The 23186-nt window shown below is 40.0% G+C and overlaps 1 protein-coding gene across 6 annotated transcripts; it reads left to right on the top strand.

Moving 5' to 3' along the window:
- The first annotated feature begins 17 nt into the window (after positions 1–17).
- On the top strand, positions 18–20762 carry LOC110083665 (DPY30 domain-containing protein 1). Of its 6 annotated transcripts, none has more exons than XM_078391033.1 (7): positions 18–767; positions 3744–3827; positions 4215–4501; positions 4878–5000; positions 10009–10104; positions 13961–14077; positions 20534–20762. In XM_078391033.1, exons 3-7 carry the CDS (start codon positions 4355–4357, stop codon positions 20588–20590), a joined length of 540 nt encoding a protein of 179 aa, XP_078247159.1. In that variant the 5' UTR covers positions 18–767; positions 3744–3827; positions 4215–4354; the 3' UTR covers positions 20591–20762. The 6 variants fall into 6 exon arrangements, with proteins under 6 accessions (XP_078247159.1, XP_078247158.1, XP_078247157.1 ...); XM_078391032.1 differs by having other exon boundaries at positions 4321–4501; XM_078391031.1 differs by having other exon boundaries at positions 18–754; positions 4321–4501.
- The last annotated feature ends 2424 nt before the right edge of the window (positions 20763–23186 follow it).

Consider the following 23186-nt stretch of genomic DNA (forward strand, 5'->3'; position numbering starts at 1 on the left):
CCTTTACGAAGCGGGGAGCGGCCATCTGATTGGTTTAGCGGCCGAAATAAATCTGTTACTCGGGGACAAGACCCATTGAAATGTGGCTTCTCAGTAAACACGGATCTAGGTATTGCGTGAGAACTTGTGCGCTCTCTCTTTTCGCTTCTCTGGGCCACAGCGATACGAGGCAAAATTAATCTGCAGACTAGGAAAGACTAACTGGACGCCACTTCTTCCGTTGAATTAGGGCCTCCATATTATTTTAATATTTTACCTATTACAGGAGAAAGAAGTGCAACATAACAAAAAAAAAACCCCTGTTTATACAAATGAATAGGATTTGGAAGTATTTGTTGCCTTGAGGACTGGCGTTGAGAGGAGCCAATTTAGGTGCATTCTCTGCTGGCCAAAATATGTTCTGTTTTACAAAAAGTCTCGAGACTCTTGACACATTTTAAAACTGAGGTGTGTGTGATAATTTCCACTAGAACATCTTCACCAGCTGTTTACTCCGAGAATAAAAGAAGCTGTATTATCCTCTAGGAATTACAAAATCCACAGCAGGATGCCTCAGAAACAGTATTAGGATCAATCACAGTGCTTCAAAATAGTGAAGAAGTCTTCAAATTATCTGAAACTTTTCACCAGGTTGGATGTTAAGGGGATGGAGGAGCCAGGAGAAAGTGGCTTGATTTTAGAAACTAAAAGACTTCACTTTTTGGTCATAGTTTTAATGTGAACTGCAAGAAACAATAGCTGTGGTTTTATGCAGGTACAGTAGCTTGGTAAATATAACTTTAATAAAATTTATAAATGTTTTAAAAGTATGATGCCTATATACATAAAAATGCCACAGTTTCTTGTCTGGCATCATCATCTCTGTATTGAAAGGAATTGCCAGGTCAGTTCTTTCATTTGTGTTAGAATCTATGGCGTTTACAGTTCTCCATTAATCAAAAATAGTTGGTCACTGTTTATAACTCACTGGTAGGGATTATTTATTTATTTATTTATTTATTTATTTATTTATTTATTTATTTATTTATTTATTTATTTATTTATTTGACTTATATACTGCCCCATAGCGCTACAAGCACTCTCCGGGCGGTTTACAATTTAATTATACAGGCTACACATTGCCCCCCCCAGCAAGCTGGGTACTCATTTTACCGACCTTGGAAGGATGGAAGGCTGAGTCAACCTTGAGCCGGCTACCTGGGATTTGAACCCCAGGTCGTGAGCACAATTTTAGCTGCAGTACAGCGTTTTAACCACTGCGCCACGAGGATTAAGGCTTACCGTATCTACAGTATATGGGATGGTTTGGAGCAGGCTTAATAAAACTCTTCCTCTGCTTTGTTGAGGGGCAAAGGGAGAAAAAAATTACCACTGTATTACGGCAACACTGATATGCTGTATATTAAAAAATTGTAAAAAAAATCAAAAATTTCCTCCTGGAAGTGGGAGGAGACAGGAGAGGGAAACAAGTCCACCCCCCACCCCCTTTGTGACTTGTCTTAGGTCAGGTCAAGAACTTGTCCTCTGAATTCACCACTTGCTGGCAAATCAAACAGTGGTCTAAATGCCCATCTGAATGCACCCTTAGCTACTTTTCCAGGATTCCCAATGCAAAGTCCAGTGCAAGCAGAAAGCTTGCTGAGTACCTACCCCACAGAGTTTGGGTTGAATTTAAACAATCAGCATGTCGTCTTGTTGTTGAAAAAAGCATGAATATTGTGGCATAATTGGAAAAGCCACCAATTTTTAAAAAAATTAGAATTTATCCAGGAAGTTTGTACTGTCTGCAATGCAACTCAATTTTGTAAATTAACAGCCAACCATGAATATTTAGTATTAAGAAATGCAGCATGGGAGGGAAAAGACATTTTTAAACTAGACAGGGAATACCAAATAAGTATGCTTTCACAGCTCACAATGTCTGAGCTGATTATATGATTAAATATTAATGAGAAAATCTACCATTGTTGCAACTTCATCAGTGTACATTTTGAGAATGATTCAGCTCAGGTCAAGCCAATACATTTTGCTCCTTAAAGCAAAGGGCAGGATGGTACATATTCTCTTCCTTTACATATACAACAGATGAGCAGACTTTTAATTGACTCATATTTGACCACTGGTGAAATGGAGTTTGTCTTCCGCTGCACCTTAGGGATGCAAGACAGGATGTATAGTTCCTGTTGCCCTCTCTTTTAAAACCCTGCTGCAATTCTCTATGCAGGATCTGGCAACTGAGACAGCTACCTCACTCTGCCTAATGATAGGCCCATTCTGGATCTAGCAAAGGGCAACCACTCTTTGCTACTTCTAGTTTGAAGAGTTGAGCAAGTGAGTGACTCCCACTGAAATCCAGTGACTCCATCCCCCCTTTTTTCTTCTAACTGTAACTACAAATGGTAACTAAGTTAAAGTTAACTTTTTTTCTACTTTAAATGTCAGGGTTAGAGCTTCCAGGCCACATTTCTTCTGTTAGTACCAGAAATTAGCTAAGACCATTGATCATTCATGATGGATTTTTTTGAGCCAGAACCTGGATACAAGCAGACAGTAATTTTCAAGGGGTCATTGTAGAAGGAAGCTACTTCCATTTCAGCTGGCACCTCCATGCTGCCTGCTTTTAATCTGCTCACTTGTTTCTCACTTAAGCTACCTACCCCTTAAAATGGATGGAACTCCAGGGAAGTCTAGCCCCTAGTCACACTCAGAATTGAGTTACTTTGAAGTCAGTTAAAAGGCTACAGATTGAAATTGGTAGAATTACAGCAAATCTAAGAAACTGGGACTTCCATACCAATGTAGTCCTTTGAGAGTGGGGAGGAGAACAGGAAACCTCACACCTATGTCAGTGCATTCTGTGTCTCTCAACATGTACCATGGAGGACTTGAGGCTAGCTGCCCGAAATGCTCTTGATGTTGACTGTTATAGGGCCAATATTAACCAATATATTTATTAATTTTACTGTGGTGCCATATTTGTCAGTGGGAGGTATTTTGTAACATCATTTGCATGGAGGCAGGGAGAGAGCTGGGGATCCTTGGGAAATAGCCACCTTCCCTTCCAGGTTGGGGACCTCATTTTGTGTCTCTCATCAATGGCTCATTGGTACAGTCCCGTCACCTTGTGATAAAATCACTTGAGACCCTTTCATCAGTTGATAAAATCACTTGAAGAGCCTTTTTTCAGTTGACTATTTGAGGACCGACCATATGGCGTTTTGTTTGAGTTTTACTGTCATGTTGTAACAGCATCTCAGGCTGCTTTACAATAACACAGAAAAGAAAACTACTCTTTGATTATTTTTTTTGAGCTATGAGTGTAGTATCAATGTTACATTACTTGTTCTAATAAAGCTAGAGGGTTTTTAAGCCTGCCTTCTTCCTCACCGATAGTTAAAATATTCTTTTCACAAATAGAGTAATGGACAGATACACGTATCACTTGCAGTCTGTGTCACACTCTCGTGGAAAGGACAGGTGTATATTTTTTACTCCCTCTATAGAGATCTGACAAAAAATTAATGCAATAGAACAGTTTCAACCTAGCAGAGAGAAAAGAGCAAGCTATAAAAATTCATCACAATTTTTTTTTTAAAAAATGCATACAAAATAAAACCAGTATCAGCTAACAGAGGGAGGGAGATACAAAATCTTCAGGGAGATAACTGCAACACAGATAGAACAGTGGTCCGTTGCTAGGATACCAAAGAAAAGCATCCAGATTTAACTGTTTGCTTCTCCAGGTACCCACAGAGCTTATTTGTATACATGAAGCTAAACTGAAGAAAACACCATTAGGAGTACCCTTGAAACCTCTTCAGAAGGGTGTAAGTATGCTTTTAGACATGTACTCTTTTCATAATTTTACATACATCTGCTGGTCAAATGGCAGTTGAGCAGCTTCTAATTTGAATAGAACTCTTTGGAAACTGTAAGGAGAGACTCCAAAGTGAGGGGTAAGTTCACAAACCAATTTCTGACATGCTAAAGTCACCATTGGACCAATTCATCCTGTGAAGTATTATTGATGTGTTATTGTGCAGATCTTATTTATTTTAACAGGAATCATGTGAGAAGAATGGATAGTGTTAAATAAGTACATGTGTGATTTTTCCCCCCTGAATGGCTTGTGGCTTTTAAATTCTAGAAAGAAATTATTTAAATTATACTTCTTCCTGCTCTGATATCAACCCTAATTTCTTCATTTATTTCAGTGTGTAGGCAATTTTTTGATCCACAAAACTGCTTGAAGCAGTTTCTGAGGTGTTAAAAATATGGACGTATAATGGAAATCTGTGACTCAGAATTTTTTCCCCCGAGATCCGTGTTAATTTTAGTGCTTTGAGAAGAAGCTATGGAAACTGCCTACCTCAAAAAATGTTTAGGCACGTGCTTATCAGAGGGTCTTGCTGAGGTGGCAGAACGTCGACCTGCAGATCCAATACAGTACTTGGCCTTCTGGATTTACAAATATAAGAAAAATATGGTTGAAGAACTACAGGTAAGGCCTCTGCTTCTAAACTCTTTACTGTCAGGATCGTCAAAGATTACTTGGAGTGGACGATGTGACTCTTCAGATATTCCTAGACTATAACTTGAAATTCTTGATTATTGGCTTGATAGGGCTGATAGGAGTTGCAGTCCAACAACATTTGAAAGGCTGTACTCTGTCCACCCCCTGCTATAAATGCCTAACTGGGAGTAAATCCCATTAAATTCAGATGTTTACTTCTGATTGAAAGAATTGTACTGTACGATTCCAGTACTGTCAGCCAGTCTATAAAAGGCAATTTCTGGAGCTTTTTGATACTTGGGGAAATGATAAAATATGAAACAATTTCCACTTTCCTCTTTTTTTAAAAAAATTGCACTGTTAGAGGAAGCTGGAGAGGGAAGAATTGGAGCGAATGCGGGAAGAGGCCCAAAGAGAAATGGAAATGTTAGAAAGAATGAAAGAAGAAGAACTTTTAATTCAGCAGAAGCTTGAAGAAGAAAGGCAGGTAAGATAACACACACAAAAGAAGTACTATATCTTCAGTGCCCTCTTCTCTTTCTTCAATTTCCACACATTATCAAGCTGGGGGTTGGGGGTTCAGACTGCAGGATTTAATAAAATAATGTATATACTGTTTTTTGGCCTTGAAAAGGGTCTTCAAAATGATTTTCAACATTAAAATAATAGTAATAATAATACCATGAACTCAGGAAGTTAATGAAAACAAGCCAACAAAATTAATCTTCAGCAAGTATGAATTAAAACCAATTTAAAAAGGCATATAAATGTTTCTAAATTGCTTGTACAGAAATTGTTAATGCTAACAAATATCTCCAAATTGTACTGTTATGCAAAATAATAATAATAAAAGATGGCAATATCTTTGTTAAATCAAGAATATATCAAAAACAGGGAAGCCTTTGAGGTTTTCAGGAAAGTCCAACAGATATGGTGCCCCGGCCATAAAAGCTCTGTGCTTTCAGGAATAAACTAGCCTAGGTCTTTCTCCCTGGCAAAGATAAAACCCAAGCTGCAAGTAGGAATGTAGGCCGATATCATTAGAAACAGCGAAAATTTTCACCACCATTATTTCAGTAGCCTAAAGGAAATTAATGCGCCGAGCACATGGAATTACATCTTCCCCATTACTTTAAAGCATATATCATAAAACCTAAAAGGAACTGTTATATGGGGGAAGATATATGGTAAAGGAAACTTTTAAAAAAGTGGAGTAAAGAAAACTGGACACTTTCTCCTGGGTTGGCAAAAGTGCTTGTTTACTTACACAACAGATTATGTGGCATGATCCAAGGCTATATTATTATTATTATTATTATTATTATTATTATTATTATTATTATTATTATTATTATTATTATTATTATTATTATTATTATTATTATTATTATTATTATTATTATTATTATTATTTATTTATTTATTTATTTATTTATTTATTTATTATTTATTATTTTCATTTATATGCCACCTTTCTCCTGATAAAGGGACCCAAGGTGGCTCACAATATTAAAAGGAATAGAATTAAAAACATAAGAAGTTAATTTTTTAAAAAAATTAAATTATATACTAATTAGTTAATTATATGATGAAATTTATTTATTTATTTATTTATTTATTGGACTTATATACCGCCCCATAGCGCTACAAGCACTCTCCGGGCGGTTTACAATTTTTAATTATACAGGCTACACATTGCCCCCCCAGCAAGCTGGGTACTCATTTTACCGACCTCGGAAATGTGTTTTTATATAGATGTTATCCGAGTGCAGAGCTAAAACATCCTAGCCAGTGTTTAGGGGACACCACCAACCACCAAAGCAAAAACATGCTTCCAGAAGTGAAAAAAACACTGATTTTTGTCCCTGAAATCTCTGCAGTGGCTTTGGGGGTGAAGCAAAAATGCCCTTGAGGACCACAGGCAGCCTGTGGGTCACATTTTGCCCAGCCTTGATTTAAAGCACAAGTCTGCTGTGCACACATCTGGATGTTGATAATGTATTTTGGACACTGTCATAGAGTAGCCACCACAATTGTTTAGCCATTTCTTTCTCCACATTTTCTGTCATGTCTATATCAATATTATATCTAACATATGTTACTTAAGTACCTTAAGAACCACCCTGTTATGCCTTTACCTTGATTAGTGATCCCTTATTTCGGTTTAATTCCCTTTTCTAATATATAAGATATGTCCCCTTACAATTCCAGAAGTTAGGTGTACACAGTACATGCTTTAACGCTGAGGATCATCTTAGTATTTTTTTTCTTTTGCATCTTTCTAAGTAACTCCTTCTCTTCTTTTTCTTTTTCCAATTCTTATTCCTATCTCTCTAAAAATTCTGCCATCCCTTGTATCATCTGAGATCATTTTATGCACTTGATCTATCTCCAGTAGGTCTTCCAGGCTATTTTTAATTAAATCTGTTGTTTCTCTCCCCTTAGCTTCCCTTAGCACACCTAAGACTCTCATCGTCTCCAGGGTTAGAATTAAATCTCCTAAATTTTCTCCTCTGATTTCCTCCAGCTCCTCCTTTGGTTGGCATACATCATCCATCACCCTCACATTTCCTTGTTCATTATTCCCTATCTCTTGTTGAATATAGTTCTTCCTTAAATGCTCATTGAATAATTTCACCTCTTCGTTGCGGGATCTCACTATTTCTAAAATTGCTTGAAAAGTAGCTTTTGTTTCATCCCAAAATTTTCCTTGTAGCATTATGTCCCAAGATGTCAAATAACTGTATTCCAAGTGAAAGATGTCCAGTTGCTTAAAGTAATCATTCCCAGTGACATCAATAATTGCTTCAATAAGGTAAAGGTAAAGGTTAAGGTAAAGGTTCCCCTTGACAATTTTTGTCCAGTCGTGTTCAACTCTAGGGGGCAGTGCTCATCCCTGTATCCAAGCCATACAGCCAGCGTTTTTGTCTGAAGTCAAAAAGGTGGTCACATGGCCAGTGCGACTTAGACACGGAACGCTGTTACTTTCCCACCGAGGTGGTCCCTGTTTATCTACTTGCATTTGCATGCTTTTGAACTGCTAGGTTGGCAGGAGCTGGGACAAGTGACAGGAGCTCACTCCGTTGCATGGATTCGATCTTACGACTGCTGGTCTTCTGACCCTGCAGCACAGGCTTCTGCGGTTTAGCCCACAGCGCCAATAAGTCCACTTCAATAAGTCCACTTTGATAGATTGATCATCTTTAGGGTTAAATTTGAATCCAATCTCAGATGTCCAGTTCACTTGATGTTTGTATTCATGACCTAATGTCTTTTGTAATCCAGCCCCTGAAGCAGTCCATTCCAATATTAATTCTATCCCGGCCTGTGTTCCAGTCAGGTTCAGAATCCGGGACACATCCAAATATTTTAAGTGGTCCACATAGGTCCACATTAGCCAGATATATATTCCAAGATGAATTGTCTTTGTTGAGATCTCAGCAAGGTGAAGTTTTAAAATTCCACTTTAGCAAGATTAGACTTTCCAGGGTTAATTTATCTATGCTTCAGTCAGTTCTCAGAAAAAAAAGGGAAGTCAAAACAATTTCTAGGCTTAAGACGGCCATAGAGTGTTCAAGGTCATTGTTCTAGGCTTTTTGCCAACGCTGTACATAGCCATAGCATAGCCATAACTTAACAAGTTTAATTCTCAGAGTTGTTTAGCTAATAATGATTTTAAGAGAAAGATTGCTTAAATTTCTAACATTAAAGAATACCAAACTTCCTTCCTTAAAGTATAATTAAATGTCTAATTAGTGTCCAATTTATTTTCTTTGCATCTCTTTGCATCTCCTTCCCTCTCTCCAAATTAACCGCTGCTCTATAAGTGGTAGGGATAAGAGACACTTATTTCTGTAATAGCGATTATCTCATCCAGGGATAGTCATAAAGCAGTATAGTTATAAAATATTACCTCACCCAGAGGTAACAACAATGTTAATTAGCTGATTTATCGCTTCTCTATTGCAAGCGAGCTATTCAGCTGCTTGCTTCTGCCTGCTGGTTGATTGGGGAGTTTCCAGATCAAAATGGGGGTAACTGTCGCCCCCCCCCCATGTTTAACAGGCTTCTTCCCCAATTCACCACCTCTTCGGGGTTGTTTTAACCCCCTGGAGCATCCCAAACAGGTCGGAATTCAGCCCAGGAGACAGAGCTCTATCCTCCTGCTGCTGTCTCATTGCAGCGTCAAACCGGAATAGAGCCTAAATCTCTTGTTTATAGTAGATAACTGAGGAGAAAAATTTTGTTAAATAATGAGTAAAGGGATCAACTTAAGAAATAACAATTAGTAATTGCTGCAAAGCAAAGAGACACAATGATAAATAAGCCCTATTTTCAGTGGTCCATGTATCAGCTCAAACTGAACAATGTATTTATATTACCTGTAATTTTAAAAAAGGAAGATGTGAATAGTAGGACCCCCTTATGCAGTGATTTACTTATCTATAGTTTGAAAATATTAAAAGGAAAAAATCCAGGAAAAAAAACTGTTCTCACATGCATTACCAGAACCAGCCACTGGGTGGAGCCAGAGACCATGTTCCGAATTTTTTTTTAGTGAAGAATACATAGTATGGTCTCTGGTGCTCTCTAGTGGCCAGTTCTGGTAATGCATGTAAAATAATTTGTTCTGTGTTTTTTTCTCTTCCTTTTACCATGGTATTATCCATGGTTTTCAGTATCCATGGGGGACGTGGAACCAACCCCCAGTTGATATGGGGTTCCTACTGTATTTCAACCAGAAATTCTGCCAAAGTTAACCATCTGGAAAGGACCAAAGTATGTGGTATATGCAAATAGTGATGAGAAAATTGTGACAATCTCTTCTTCAAATAAAAATTCTCTCAGCAGAGGAGATTTTTTCTGCTTTTCCACTCTGACTCCAGAACATGTTTTAAGGCCAGCATTTACCTTTGCTTTAAAGGAGTGCTGTTTGTCTATCTCACACTCTCACTGAAATCTCTTATAGCAAGGGCCACTGCTTCTGTGCTCTTCACAGTACCCAGCACGTTGCTGGTACTAAATAAAGGTTGAGGACTAAACTCTCTTGAGTTAGTGCAGTCTAGCCTACATATAGCTGGCTAGATAGTTCAGTGGTTTAGGCATCTGGCTGCAGAATCAGAAGTTAGGAGTTCAGTCCCTCACTGCACCTCTTGTAAGTAGAGCCAGTCTGTGCGGTCTTGGACAAGCTGAAGAGTTCCAGGATGTCCCCAGAAGAAGAAAATGATAAACAACATGTGAGTATTATCTACCTGGAAAATCCTGAAAAGGGTTGCCATAATTGACTTTGAAAGCATCTGATGATTAGTCTACACATGTGGCAGAAGTGGTAGAACCTTCAGCTAGAGAAGTGGATCACCTCACCTCCCATTTCCCACAATACAAGTCCTAGCATATAAAGATAAAGAGTTTCCCCAATTTTTTTTTAACATCAGTTCCTGAGGTTTCAAAGCTATGCATTTTACTAATTGGATTATTGGATAAAATGGCTGCAGGCGCAGATGGAAAGAGAGCGGGAAGAACGGGAAAGGATAGAAAGAGAGAGAGCAGAAGAGTTCCTGTTAGAACAGAAACGACTAGCAGAGATGGAGGTAAGATAAGCACCTTCGTCAGGTTATTTTATTATGCCATTACTAGGGTGGGAAGATTGGGCAAAGTTGGTTTTCCTCAGGTTCTGTTTTTTCCATTGATAAGTTCATTCAGTTCAGTTCCATACTTTTGTTTTGTTTCACCCTTACAATTTTTAAATGTAGTATGCACAAAAAGACTTGTATATATTGATATGGACTACGGAAATGTACACATTTCATGCCTATTTTTTAATATCTGTATTTCTGCAAGTAACACTAACAATGGGATTGTGTACACATTTTTCAATTAAACTTGTGTGTGTGTGTGTGTGTGTGTGTGTGTGTGTGTGTGTGTGTGTGTGTGTGTGTGTGTGTGTGTGAAAATACATACCATTGCTGACACATTATATCACAGGTTTTGTAAAAGAAATATGGTTGTCAACATCTAACCATGTTACAGTTTGTGTTCAGGTTTGGGAAATGTGAATTTGACATGTTTGCACAGAAATACAAACCCTCAACCATCCCTAGTCAACACTAGTGAAATTTCTAACTAATGTTAAAGAGGGCATCTGTCAGACAGGTCCTATCACTGTGTTCACTTGCTATTTCTTTGACAGGTGTTCTTATTGTCATATTTATAATCGCTTTCTGTGGAGTTCGTACACACAAGTTAATCCTGTGTCTGGACTCAAAAGAACACAGTATGAAAAGCTAGTTTGAAATACAGTGAGTCAAATGCCCAAAGTCAGGGAGCTTCATGGCCAAGCAGGGACTTGAAATCAGAAGACCTTCCAAAGTGCAAGAGAAAATCCACACAAACACATTAATAAATGGCTGGGTTTTTAGAGAAAATGACAAAAATGCTTCTTCATTACATTTTGACACCATGTCTTGAGGTAATTTCTCTTCAACTTGCCAGTCAGATTCTTTGGCAGAAATAAAAGTTTAATTTTTAACTCAAGCTCTAAAAAGTTCAAATAATTTGCTGGTCACACGTCTGTCCCATTCATATTTAAAACAGTGGGTGAGATTGAAAGTCCTTTTTTTAAATAGTGTTTTTTTTAAAAAAAACCCATCATAACAGTGATACGGTTAACTGGACCTGAAGTTTCTCGCCTCATGTAACTTACTTTGCTTTCTCTTACTGAAGGCATTTTTCACACAACCTGGCTTACTTACTGTATTGGAGCCATTTTGTGTGTTTTTAAGTGTGTGCTGCTCATGATGTGGTGTGCCAGAAGATGTTCAATGACTTTTGCCTTCTTAAATGTTGCAAGTTAATACACATATTCACAGCTTTATACAGTATATAAATAGGGCTAATAGATGAATAAGCCACCACTATGGCTTTTGTTGTCCCTGGTTTGGTTCCAAGGTCTGTACATAAATCCACAGAATACTTCACTGAGAGACATAGCAAATGCATTGGACCCTGACCCTTCTGTTTCAGGAGCAAATGCACACTTAGTCCGATGCCCACAGCCTTACCCTTAATCTTCAGAGATTACTCTAAACAGTTTATAAAGCTGAGTTCTTCCTATTTTGATTTCCTACTCTGTACAGTGGGTACACGTGCAGTTGTCAGTACAGCCAGTTTTGAGATGGTAATTGTTGTGCTGTAGAAAAACTTAAAGTTATATCTTGGGAATTTCTTCTAGTATATTCCTGAAAAACATGCCTATACGTTCAGTTTAATAAAATTCACCTGACTACCAAGAATAATCAGTACAGTAGTGCCTCAACTTACAAACTTAATTGGTTCAGAAAGATGGTCGTAACTCGAAATGGTTGCAAGTCGAAGCACCATTTCCCATAGTAATGCACTGAAATGCAATTAATCCGTTCCAACCAAAGAAAAAAATCACACACACACACACACACACACAAATAACTGCAAGACCGGTTGGAAATGCGATTAATCTCTTCCAGCTGAAGGGGGGGGAGAAGAAAAGCAATCAACCATGCAAGACCCATTGCAAATGCAAACAAGACAAAGCAAAAAGCAATCAACTGTGCAAGACCTAATGCAAAGAAAACAAACCAAAAACCAATGAAACGTGCAAGACCCATTGCAAATGCAAACAAGACAAAGCAAAAAGAAATCAAGCAGATCGTGCAAGATCAGAAAACAGGGAAAAACCCTAAAAAGCAAACAAACTCCCCAAGACCCATCGGAAATGGGGGGGGAATCCAAAAAGCAAACAAACAACCAAACCCCCCCAAGACCCATCGGAAATGGGGAGGAATAAACAAACAAACAAAAAACAACAACCCTCCAAGACCCATCACAGCACAGAAGCATAACCTCCCCCAGCCCAAAGCCACACTGCAAAAACATCCAGAACAGTTTATAAAAAACAGAAAACAGCACCTTACCTTACCAGGCAAGCTCCCTGCAAACACACACATGTTCACTCAGAAGCAGAAGCCAGGCAGTCCACAGCCTCCTCGGATCGCACTCACTCTAACCATCCAGGCAAAAGAACTACAAAGAAGCAGCCTCATCACCACCTACAGTTAGAAATTTGAATTTCCCACCGTTTTGTTCCCTGCCTTTTTCTGTTCATAAGTGGAAGCTCCGGTCGCAAATCGAAGCAAAATTTTGCATCCAGAGCTGGTTGTAACTCGAAATGGTCATAAGTAGGGACATTCGTAAGTCGAGGCACCACTGTACCGTCTACAGAGCCTCTCTCTGTAAGAGAGGGTACAATAGAAAATTGGACAGGGTACAATAGAAAATTCATTGGATCTTGTGAGGGTTCGTTTGGAAGGGGTGTTGGCTCCCCCATAAATGGACGAGACGGTGGGGATAGATCAAAAGGTTCTGTGTTTATTTCTGCATTAACATTAACCGGGTTTCCCCCTACAAAGGGGTTCAGGGATTCTTGTAAAACATGGCTTGGCTTTAACGGAGTCCACAAACTATGTACAAATGGGTTCGTCGTCTCTGGGTTCCAGGGACCTGTTGTAGGTGGCACAGTTCCCAGCCCAGGGTCCAAAGCTTCTTCCAAAGAGATTAAAGGTAACGTCTCTTCATCTCCGCTCCAGCCATCCCAGGATGACCCATCTCCACCATCCGTACCCCAGGGGCCGGGTAACCCCCCAGTTTCCTCAGCTCGGCGATATGCCATTGTTTCTTTCTTTCCAACTCCCGGGCAACGGCTTCTCTTTCCTCGCGAAGCTTCCTCCTCCACTCCTTAGCCTCCGTTTCTCCCCAATAAGAGGGTCGGGGTTTCAATCCTAACTGCCGCCGCTTTTCGGCCTCCTCATGAGGAACCCGGACCTGTTCCCACTTATGGGTCCAGGGGTCCTCCATCCACACCCATTCCCAACCTCTCGGTATATCCCTCGGCTTTTCCCTTATATCTCCTACCCCAGCCTCAATCTCCACCCCCCGGTTTCCCGCCAGAACTCGTCCCGGTTCCCGGGTGATTTTTAACTCTTTCATAACTTCCTCCAAATCATGGGTGTCTACCCTCTTGTTCAGGGCAAGGGATCCGACGCTTTCCTTCCCCCAATCAGGGGTCTCCACACCTTTATCTTCCCGTCACGGTGGGGATGGTGGGGGAGATGTCTGGGTGTGATGGGTGCTCTTCGGGAGCGACGGCACTCCTATCATAGCCTCCATCTTGGGAGCCTCACAGATCTGTATAGGAAAAGTGAATGAGGCCCATATACAGATCCAATTCCCCTTTATGGTGTTTCCAAAGGAGAATGCTGGCTTACAGGAGCTAGTGCCTATTCAGTTCAGAGGTCTACGATAGTTATGGAATGGATTATGCCCTGTCAATGAGTGTATGTCACAGAGGTTTTATTCAGCTGAATACACAGTAGATTTTACTAACTTGTCATGGTCCTGAATTTTGAATTCCAGGCAAAGGCAGCGGCAGAACAAGAGGCAGCATCAAAGACCCTAGCCCAGTTAACTGATAAATATGGTGCTCCTAATTTGAGTAGGGTGGATGAGATCGATGAAATGGAACAATCTGAGGTAAGCACAATTTTTTTAAAAAAATGCAAATCATACGCTGTTGAACATCAGGTCCAGCATCCAAATTTCAACAGTAGCTAACTTGATGATTTAAGAAGCCCAGAAATAGGCCATGAAAGCAAAGACTTTCTGTCATTATTGCTCCCCAGCCATTGCCTTTCAGTGGCATATGGCCTCTGAACTGGCGGTTACATGTAGCAATCCACCATTGATAGATCTGCATTCTCTGAAATTCTCTAATTGCTTCTAAAGTTAAATCACCTAGCAACTACCACTGCATCTTGTGGCCATGAAATCCCTTAAATTCCTTAAGCTGTTTGTGAAGAACTCATGTGTTGTGTGCCATGAAGCAGGTGCATTGGAGTCTACAGATATGCAGAAGTTGCACAGTTGTTCATATCTTGGCCAAAGAGATCTCCACCCTCACTTGCCCTGAAACACTGTCACTGACATTTTACTAAAATGCATCAGCTGGTTTATTTAAGATGAGTACTTGATAAACTACTACCTACGTTTATGGCATTTAGAATGTAGGTCTAACTCCCATTGGAAATGCAAACTACTGATTTAGCACAGGAATTTCTAGAAAGCAAAGCAAAAAAGCAGAGTGAAGTGTGCTGATTATATAGTGCCACATAGTGCTTATAGCACTCTCTGAGTGTTTTACAATTTTAATTACATAGGCTACACTTTGCCCTCTCATTCATTCATTCATTCATTCATTCATTCATTCATTTATTTATTTATTTATTTATTTATTTATTTATTTATTTATTTATTTATTTATTTATTTATTTAATTTATATGCCACCCACTCTACCCAAAGGTCTCTCATGAACTGGGTAATCAATTTGCCAGTCTCAGAAAGACTGGAAGGTTGAGTCACCCTCAAGCCAGCGACCTGAGCCTTGTTAGGATCGAACTCAGATTAAAAACAGAGTCTTCAATACAGTTTTAACCGCTGCACCACGAGGCTTCTTATAATACAAACTAGATACAAAGAAAATCATACTACCGATCTCTTCCATTCTTCCAGGATAGTGGTTGACAGGGTTTGAATAAACCTGAAATTGTTAAATGCAGTTTAAGCACAAAGAGAGTAAGTAATTGTAAGAAACAGCACTGTAAAGGAGACCCAAACATGAGTGTAGACAGCTGTGTTAGAATGTACCAGAAGGGTGGCTATGATTGGTTAACTCTAGTATATAGCTGGAGACCTAGAATACAACAGTGTGGGTTGTTGCTGTATCGTTGTGAAGTGCTGTAGTTGTGGAGCCATGCCTGAGAGTACAGAGGAAGCCATACCTACGTGCTTGGAGAGTGGAACTCTGGCTGAACGGACTGACTATATGGTATATGACTATTTACTGGACTGTGACACTGATTTAAGGCTCTGTGACTGTGAAACTGCCGTGTATAGAACAAGGACTGAAGCTGTAAATATCTGTAAATATTCTGCATGTAAACCAAGTATTTCTGCTACAAGAGTGTTTGCTGACTGTGTCTGCACTTCACTGGGAACTCTGCCGGTTATCACCACCTGGGAAAAACCTGGGAAAATTCCGCTACCTCTGTCAATGGTTATGGGCCCAGCGGTATGCCAAGGGACACGCCCAGGAAGATACCAGTGAGTTTGCTGACCAGAAATATCCGGAAGGAAGTGCCAGAGGTGTCCAAGTAGCAGAAGTGAGTAGAACAGCTTTGTCCTGCACTGTGTGAAAAATGGCAAGTGAGCTGCAAATGTCAGGACTGTCTATCAGTAAGCTGAATGGAGATAACTACTCCACCTGGCAGCAGAGAGTCCAGTTATTGCTCCAGAAGGGAGCATTATGGGACATTGTAGTGAATGCACCAGCTGTGCTAGATGATGGAGAGAAGGTAAAAATGACAAAGCACTTGCAATCATCGGTCTGACTCTAGAAGATCGTCTCCTAGTCCACATAAGAGGCCAGACTTCAGCAAGAAAGGCATGGGAGGACCTGAGGGGACTCTTTGTACGAGTCAGCGTGGGTAGCCAGATACAAATTGCAAGAAGGCTATTCCGTACCAGATTGTAACCAGGTGGGAGCATGCTGCAACATTTAGAGCACATGAAAACTATGCTTATGGACTTAAGAGAGAAAAATATCACATTTACTGAAATTCAGGAAGTATTTATAATTCTCTCTTCACTTGATGAGTAATATGACCAGCTTGTAGCGAACATGGAGGTACTACCACAAGCTGAACTAACAGTGCTAAATGTGACCAGTAAACTTCTGGAGGAGGAGCAGAAAAGGAAAGACAACCAGGAACTGCGTGACTCCAAAACCTCTGTGAGAAACAAGCCAAGTGTAATTGAGGAGGAGGAGGTCACAGCTGCAAATATTCAGCCTGGGAGGAGATGTTTTTTCCTGTGGGTCCAGACAGCATCTTATCAAAGAATGCAAATTTAAAAAGAAGATAAGAAAACAGCCACGACGTGAGAAAGTAGCAACAAACCTAACAGACTATTTACAACCACCACCATGAAGCAGAATGGGTAGTAGACTCAGGGGCAACAGCTAACATGTGCAGAGATAAAAAGCTGATATCCAATTTTAAGGCTGTGTTTGATCAGCAAGTAATGTTGGCTGATGGAGTGAGTGCAAAAATCATGGGTAAAGGTAAAGTAAAATTACCATGTTTAAAAATGCCAATAGAGGTGTTATACATGCCAAAGTTAAAACACAATTTATTGTCAGTTAGCCAATTAGCAAAAGAGGGGTTTGTTAGCACATTCTATAGAAACAAGTGTGTTATAACTGGTGAAAAGAATGAAAAGCTAACGTGTTATGTAAGAAACAATTTATATAGGCTAATTAGTGCTAAGGCAAACAATGTGTTTGAGAATGTAAAACCTCATAATGAATGCATATATTTGTGGCATTTGAGGTTGGGACATGCAAATTATAAGGCAGTAAGAAAAACAATTGAGAATGCAAATGAAGTGAATTTAAGGCAATGTGAGAAATACAGTGGTGCCTCGCTTAGCGATCGCTCTGTTGAGCGATGAATTCACATAGCGAGGGGGTCCGGGCCATTGCTGGAGCGTTCGCCCAGTGATGGCCCCTATGGCGTTTTTTCGCTGTGTGACGATCGCTAAGCGATTCGCTTAGCGATTTTCGCACAACGAAGCGGGGGAGAACAGCTGATCGGCGGTTCCAAAATGGCCGCCGCAACTTTTCCCGCCGCGCCCTCACTTTGCGAGGGCGCGAAAATGGCCGCCCTTATGGAGAAGCTTCGCTCAACGGTAAGTTTAGGGCCCATTGGAACGCATTAAACCAAGTTTAATGCGTTTTAATGGGTTTTTTTGTTCCGTTTAGCGATGTTTCTCATAGCAATGGTTAATCCGGAACGGATTAACCTCGCTATGCGAGGCACCACTGTACATTAATTGCCAAGCCTGTCAAGAAGCAAAAAGGAAATGTGCTCCTGTAAAGAAGCATAGTAACATAGAAGTTGGCAACATTCTAGATTTAGTGTCAATAGATGTAACAGGCCCCAAAAGAGCATCTTTGGGAGGAGCAAAATACATTCTCTCAATACAAGACCAAAAGTCAAGGTTTGGATTCTGTTATTTAATGAAGGATAAGAGGCAAACACATATAGAGTTTGAGAGATGGTTGAAATTTGTGGAGAGAAAAACAGGCAAGAAGGTGAAGCAGATTCAAACTGACAATGGTACAGAATTCACCAATGCTAAGTTTCAGGGAATATTGAAAGAGCATGGTATAAGTCACAGAAAATCTGCACCTTACACTCCAACACAGAATGCCTTCATAGAAAGGAGAGGCCAAACACTCCAAAATATGGCAGAGGCCATGCTGAGAGGGAGTAAGTTACCAAACCACTACTGGGGTAAAGCGATTTTATGCGCAAACTTTTATTTAAATATACTTTGGCATAGTGGCATTAACAACATACCTTACACTATCTGGACGGGAAGGAAGCCAAATTTAAAATTCCTGAATGTGTTTGGGTCACCTGCATGGGTGCACATACCTGAGGAGACCAGGAGAAAGGGTGAGAGGAAGGCAAAACTAATGTACTTTCTAGTACAGTACTAATGTACTGTTCTGTTTCAGCAGAACAGGAAAGCATTTAGGTTTGCTGTACCCAACACTAATAAAGTTGTAATCAGCAGTAGTGCAACATTTAATGAGCATGCCTACTGGGATAAAATAAGTTTACCACCTGAAACAATCATCCACACACATGACATGCATGAGAGTGAAGACAGTGAGGAGGAGAGCTCACACCCAGAACAGGGAATGAAGGAAGAAGTTGAACCTGTTGAGCTTCAGTCAGATAGTAAAGCCCCATCTACGCTAGTGCAAAAGGAAACTCCTGAGGAGGAGAGAGCGCTACCGAGGAGATCTGCAAGGGAACGCAGACAACCTGAAAGGTATAAACCTGAAACATTTCATTGTGTGAATATAGAAGAGCCTGTGAAAAATAAAAATAAATATAAGTTGCCTAAGTCTGGGCAGGATAAGTGTAATAAAGTACTGGAGAATGAAAGGAATTCTCGGAAAAGGCTCAAAGTGTATGAAAAGGCATGTACAATGCTGAGAATGAAATGAAAATGTTAGGAATGCAGTGAAATGTATAAATGTGAAATGTAAGATGTAAAAGTGTGGAAATGTACTGTAACATGGATGATAATGGTAAAAAACAATTTAAAAGTGTATATGTAAAGCATTTAACAATTTGGAGGAGATTGACAGGGTTTGAATAAACCTGAAATTTTTAAATGCAGTTTAAGCACAAAGACAGTAAGTAATTGTAAGAAACAGCACTGTAAAGGAGACCCAAACATGAGTGTAGACAGCTGTGTTAGAATGTACCAGAAGGGTGGCTATGATTGGTTAACTTTAGTATATAGTTGGAGACCTAGAATACAACAGTGTGGGTTGCTGTTGGGTTGTTGATGGATTGTTGCTGTATCGTCGTGAAGTGCTGTAGTCGTGGAGCCATGCCTGAGAGTACAGAGGAAGCCGTACCTACGTGCTTGGAGAGTGGAACTCTGGCTGAACGGACTGACTATATAGTATATGACTATTTACTGGACTGTGACACTGATTTAAGGCTCTGTGACTGTGAAACTGCCGTGTATAGAACAAGGACTGAAGCTGTAAATATCTGTAAATATTCTGCATGTAAACCAAGTATTTCTGCTACAAGAGTGTTTGCTGACTGTGTCTGCACTTCACAGGGAACTCTGCCGGTTATCACCACCTGGGAAAAACCTGGTAAAATTCCGCTACCTCTGTCAGTGGTTTTCACATAATTTACTGCCAAGAGTAAATTGACATGTCTGCTAAGGAATATTTGTGTGTTGTAGATGATTTTAGAAATCTGATTCTGGAGCATATGGTCACCTTACAGAGATCCCATTTTCCAGAAAACTCTGGAAACTACATCAGTCTGGGGAAGGTCAGGGCCAGCTGATAGAGAACTACCAGCACTGTTACCAAATTACAGTTCACAATATTTTTAGTGAAAATCTATGGCAGTAAAATTGATTTAAAACAAAGAGAGGTACAGTGGGGTCTTGACTTAAGAACGACTTGAGTTAAGAACATTTTGACTTAAGAACCACTCTCACAGGAAAATATTGACTTGACTTAAGTACTTAGATTTGAGTTAAGAACTGAAAAAAACCCACGTGGGAGGCAGGGAAAGTGCAAAATGTGAACTTTCAGTTAACTGTTGGCCAGTGAAAAAGGTGCCTGTCTGCTTCCTCACTCCACCCAGCGTTTAGAGAGTGGATTGGGAGACAGTCTTCGGACTGCCTGGTACTTGTACTGCCTGGACTGTATTTTCCCTGCCTTCCCTGAACCTTTATTGACCTAAGAAAAAAAGAAACAAAATATCCCCCTCTAGTGGTCGAAGGCGGAATAGCAGCTTCCCATTAGTTTCTATGGACGGAAAAGAGCAGATACGGATCAAATGGTTTTCAATGCATTCCTATGGGAAATGCAGATTTGACTTGAGAACTTTTTGACTTGAGAACCGCCTTCCAATACGGATTAAGTTCTCAAGTCAAGACCCCACTGTAAACGGTGAAAATGTATCTAGACTCAATATTATGAAAATAATGCAGTCTACTAAATATTCTTGTCCAAAGGCCCAAATCCCTTTGCCTCAAAGAAAAAAAGAAAATGTGAAAGGGTTCCTGCCCTTTTATTCTATAATGATAAAATGGCTTTAGTTCTTTGCAGATAGTCAAGTTTTTTTTAAAAAAGAACATTATTTCTGTAGTTGAACTTGAAATGTACTAGGTGTTGAACTTAATTAAGTCCGGTGGGTGGGTGAGGAACTTCTGTGAAGCACTGACTGAATACAGTAGAAGCTTGTAGTCTTGATATAAGTCCCAGTAATCATGACAGTTAATTTAGCTTTTTCTGCCCTCTTTCTTTTTCCATCTTCTAGTATGCACTTACTACTATAACTGAGTCTGAGGATGAAGAGGAGGAGCTGACATTCTGATAAAGCATTTTTCCCCATTTGCTGGTCCCAATTCTGAAGACTTCAAAGCTTACTCCAAACATGAATGAACCTCCATCAAGATGTTTGGGGCTAACAGATAAAGTGAGTTAATGCCCTTAAGAGGTAGATTCTTTCCCACTTCTTTGAAAATAAAAACAGGTTGTATAAGATAGTTCTTGCCTGTTTATTTGCTATCTAAAAGACTGACAACGTAACCTAACTGCTGGATGCTCTTAAACAGAAAGCTGACTCCTGTGGCATGTGGCAAGTAGAACTGAACCACACTCAGCTGGCCCTCTCTGTTGTCCTCTCAGCTGATATTGTGATTGGATCCAATGTTGCCAGGTCTTTAATGTCAGAAATATTTGCTTCATGCATATTTTTCTGAGCCTAGTATAAAGAGCTTGAGCCAGAATGGAGTATTTGTATATATTTTCTCCAGTCTTGGAGTGCTATGCATCTGAAAACCAGTCCTTGGGGCGAATGGAGGGCTCCTGTGCTCACACCCTGTTGATGGGTGTCCTATAAAAATCTGACGAACTCCATGGAAGCAAAACTGTGGCAAAAGTAGAGCTTTGGTCTCATTCAGCAAGGCTTTTGTTTTATTCTTAATTTAATGAGTCATGGTTCAGATTGGTAGAAACTAGTAGGGTGTTGGCAGATTTGGCAAGCCATCCATCGTCGACTGCAAATCATTCCTGGTATGTTATCTTCTCTTCCCTTGTAATTATTGTAGCAGCATAAAGCTACAACTGAGATTTTATGGACTACACATTTAGCCTCCAAATACACTAGAAGCATTTTAGGGGTTTGAGGTTTTGTTTCTGCATCAGCTAATTGAAGTACAACTGGCCACAAAATGCCCTTTTTGTGATATTTTGAAATAAAATAAAGCATACCGAAATGGAGGGATAAAACATAGTATAATTGGGCCCATTATGGTAGTAGGGAACAATCCATGAGAGAAATTTATTTTTAAATCCCTAAGGTGACCGGGTTAAATCCGAAGGAATGTGATTGGCATTGCTTTTTATATATGCATTTATATATTTATAGAAACAGGGTTTTTTTTCTGTCATCCTTTCCCCCAAATAACTCTTGCAGGTTTATTTAGCTAAACCTGAGATCCCTTCTGCAGCCACTGTAAATGCTTGGTTGATAGTAATATGCCCCTCACAGCTGTTGCCACCCTACTAGAGCTGAAGGAGGTATAACAGAAACAGAAAGTAGGCCCAGAATAAGGTCAAACTAAATCAAGCAGTGTAACCAACTAGACCTTTTAGAAATCTTTTTTATATGGCACAAGAAACGTATGTACAGTTTCCTGTGCTATATATCAAAAGTAATACACAGCGAATCTTGCTGAAGTACTGCATTTTTTTTGGCCCAGAAAATGGTTTCCAAACCAAAGATAATATTGCATTTGCTGCCTCTTTCTCTCCATTTTAAAAGAACTGATATTGTTAACTTCACTTGTGCCAATGGGAATTACACGTCCCAACCATCTGCAGGTGAAGGGTAATAGGAAGCAAGCGCTGGGGCTGGACCACCTAAGCCTGCCCTTTTCCAGGTAGACAGACTGTGGGTCACCACTAGTCCAGTCCGATAGATTAGCCACCTTCACAACAGGGAGCAGGCAGAGGCAAGATTGCAGGTGGTCCATTTGTCAGAGGTTTGAGGAACCTTGATATACAGCATGGGTGAGAGGTGAACTTCTACATTGTCTCCCACAAAAATTATGCATTTAGCACACCCAGACTTTATAGTTCTTCCACTAGTCCTTTCCCTGACATCCAGCTGTTTCTAAAGAGGAGTCAATGAGCTTTAAGACACTTGAGCCTTTTGAGTATCTTCACTCTCTTGCCTTCCACAGTCCTGCAGAACACCCAGTTTCCTTTCTGGACCAGCATCTTCCGGCCTCATAGCTTTCCCGCTCCATTTCAAGATGACTTAGCAAGTAGGAACATGATACTGCATATTAGAAGTTCATGTAGACTGAGCAAATCTCTGCCATCACAGTTATGGTCCTCTTTCACATTGCTGCACACTGTAAGATTTTTTCTGCACAACAGCTAAAATGAAGTGTTGTTCCTATATTGTAAAAGATGGATAAAGTCAGTGTATGGTGGGCCCCACATCATTTCTAAGTACTGAGTGATTCATACAGCTGATGCATGAACAGGAGACAGAATTCTGATAACTTGCAGACCTCATCAGATGGCCTGCTAATGGGGCTATACACACCAGGATTTATATGGATATGTGTTGATTAAATGTTATATCCTACCCACAGAGGTGAGATGAACCTATGGATGAGTAGACATGCCCAATGTGAGGAGAAATAAATGGAAATGATTCTACTGCCTCTTTGTGTGTCGACAGTGGCTACTTTGTTCAATGCATGGTCAGGGAAGCAGCTCTGGACGCCTTTGGGCCTCCATATATTTGGGACTTCACACCGTGCATGGCTGATAATGAGGGATTATGAGATTTACAATCCAAAGCATTCATTGGGACAACCATTATCCACTCCTAAGTGTACAACCATTTACTTGCCTAACAATAATGGCATGAATGGCTGGGGGGCGGGGGTGGA

The sequence above is a fragment of the Pogona vitticeps genome, chromosome 3 (assembly GCF_051106095.1).
Source record: "Pogona vitticeps strain Pit_001003342236 chromosome 3, PviZW2.1, whole genome shotgun sequence".
NCBI lineage: Eukaryota > Metazoa > Chordata > Lepidosauria > Squamata > Agamidae > Pogona > Pogona vitticeps.

What these genes read in the sequence shown, in the direction of transcription:
- LOC110083665 (XM_078391033.1), top strand. Translation starts at nt 4,355, where the DNA reads ATGGAAACTGCCTACCTCAAAAAATGTTTAGGCACGTGCTTATCAGAG. An exon ending in ATATGGTTGAAGAACTACAG is followed by an intron (nt 4,502 to 4,877) that starts GTAAGGCCTCTG and finishes TTGCACTGTTAG; the next exon opens with AGGAAGCTGGAGAGGGAAGA. An exon ending in ATGAAATGGAACAATCTGAG is followed by an intron (nt 14,078 to 20,533) that starts GTAAGCACAATT and finishes TCCATCTTCTAG; the next exon opens with TATGCACTTACTACTATAAC.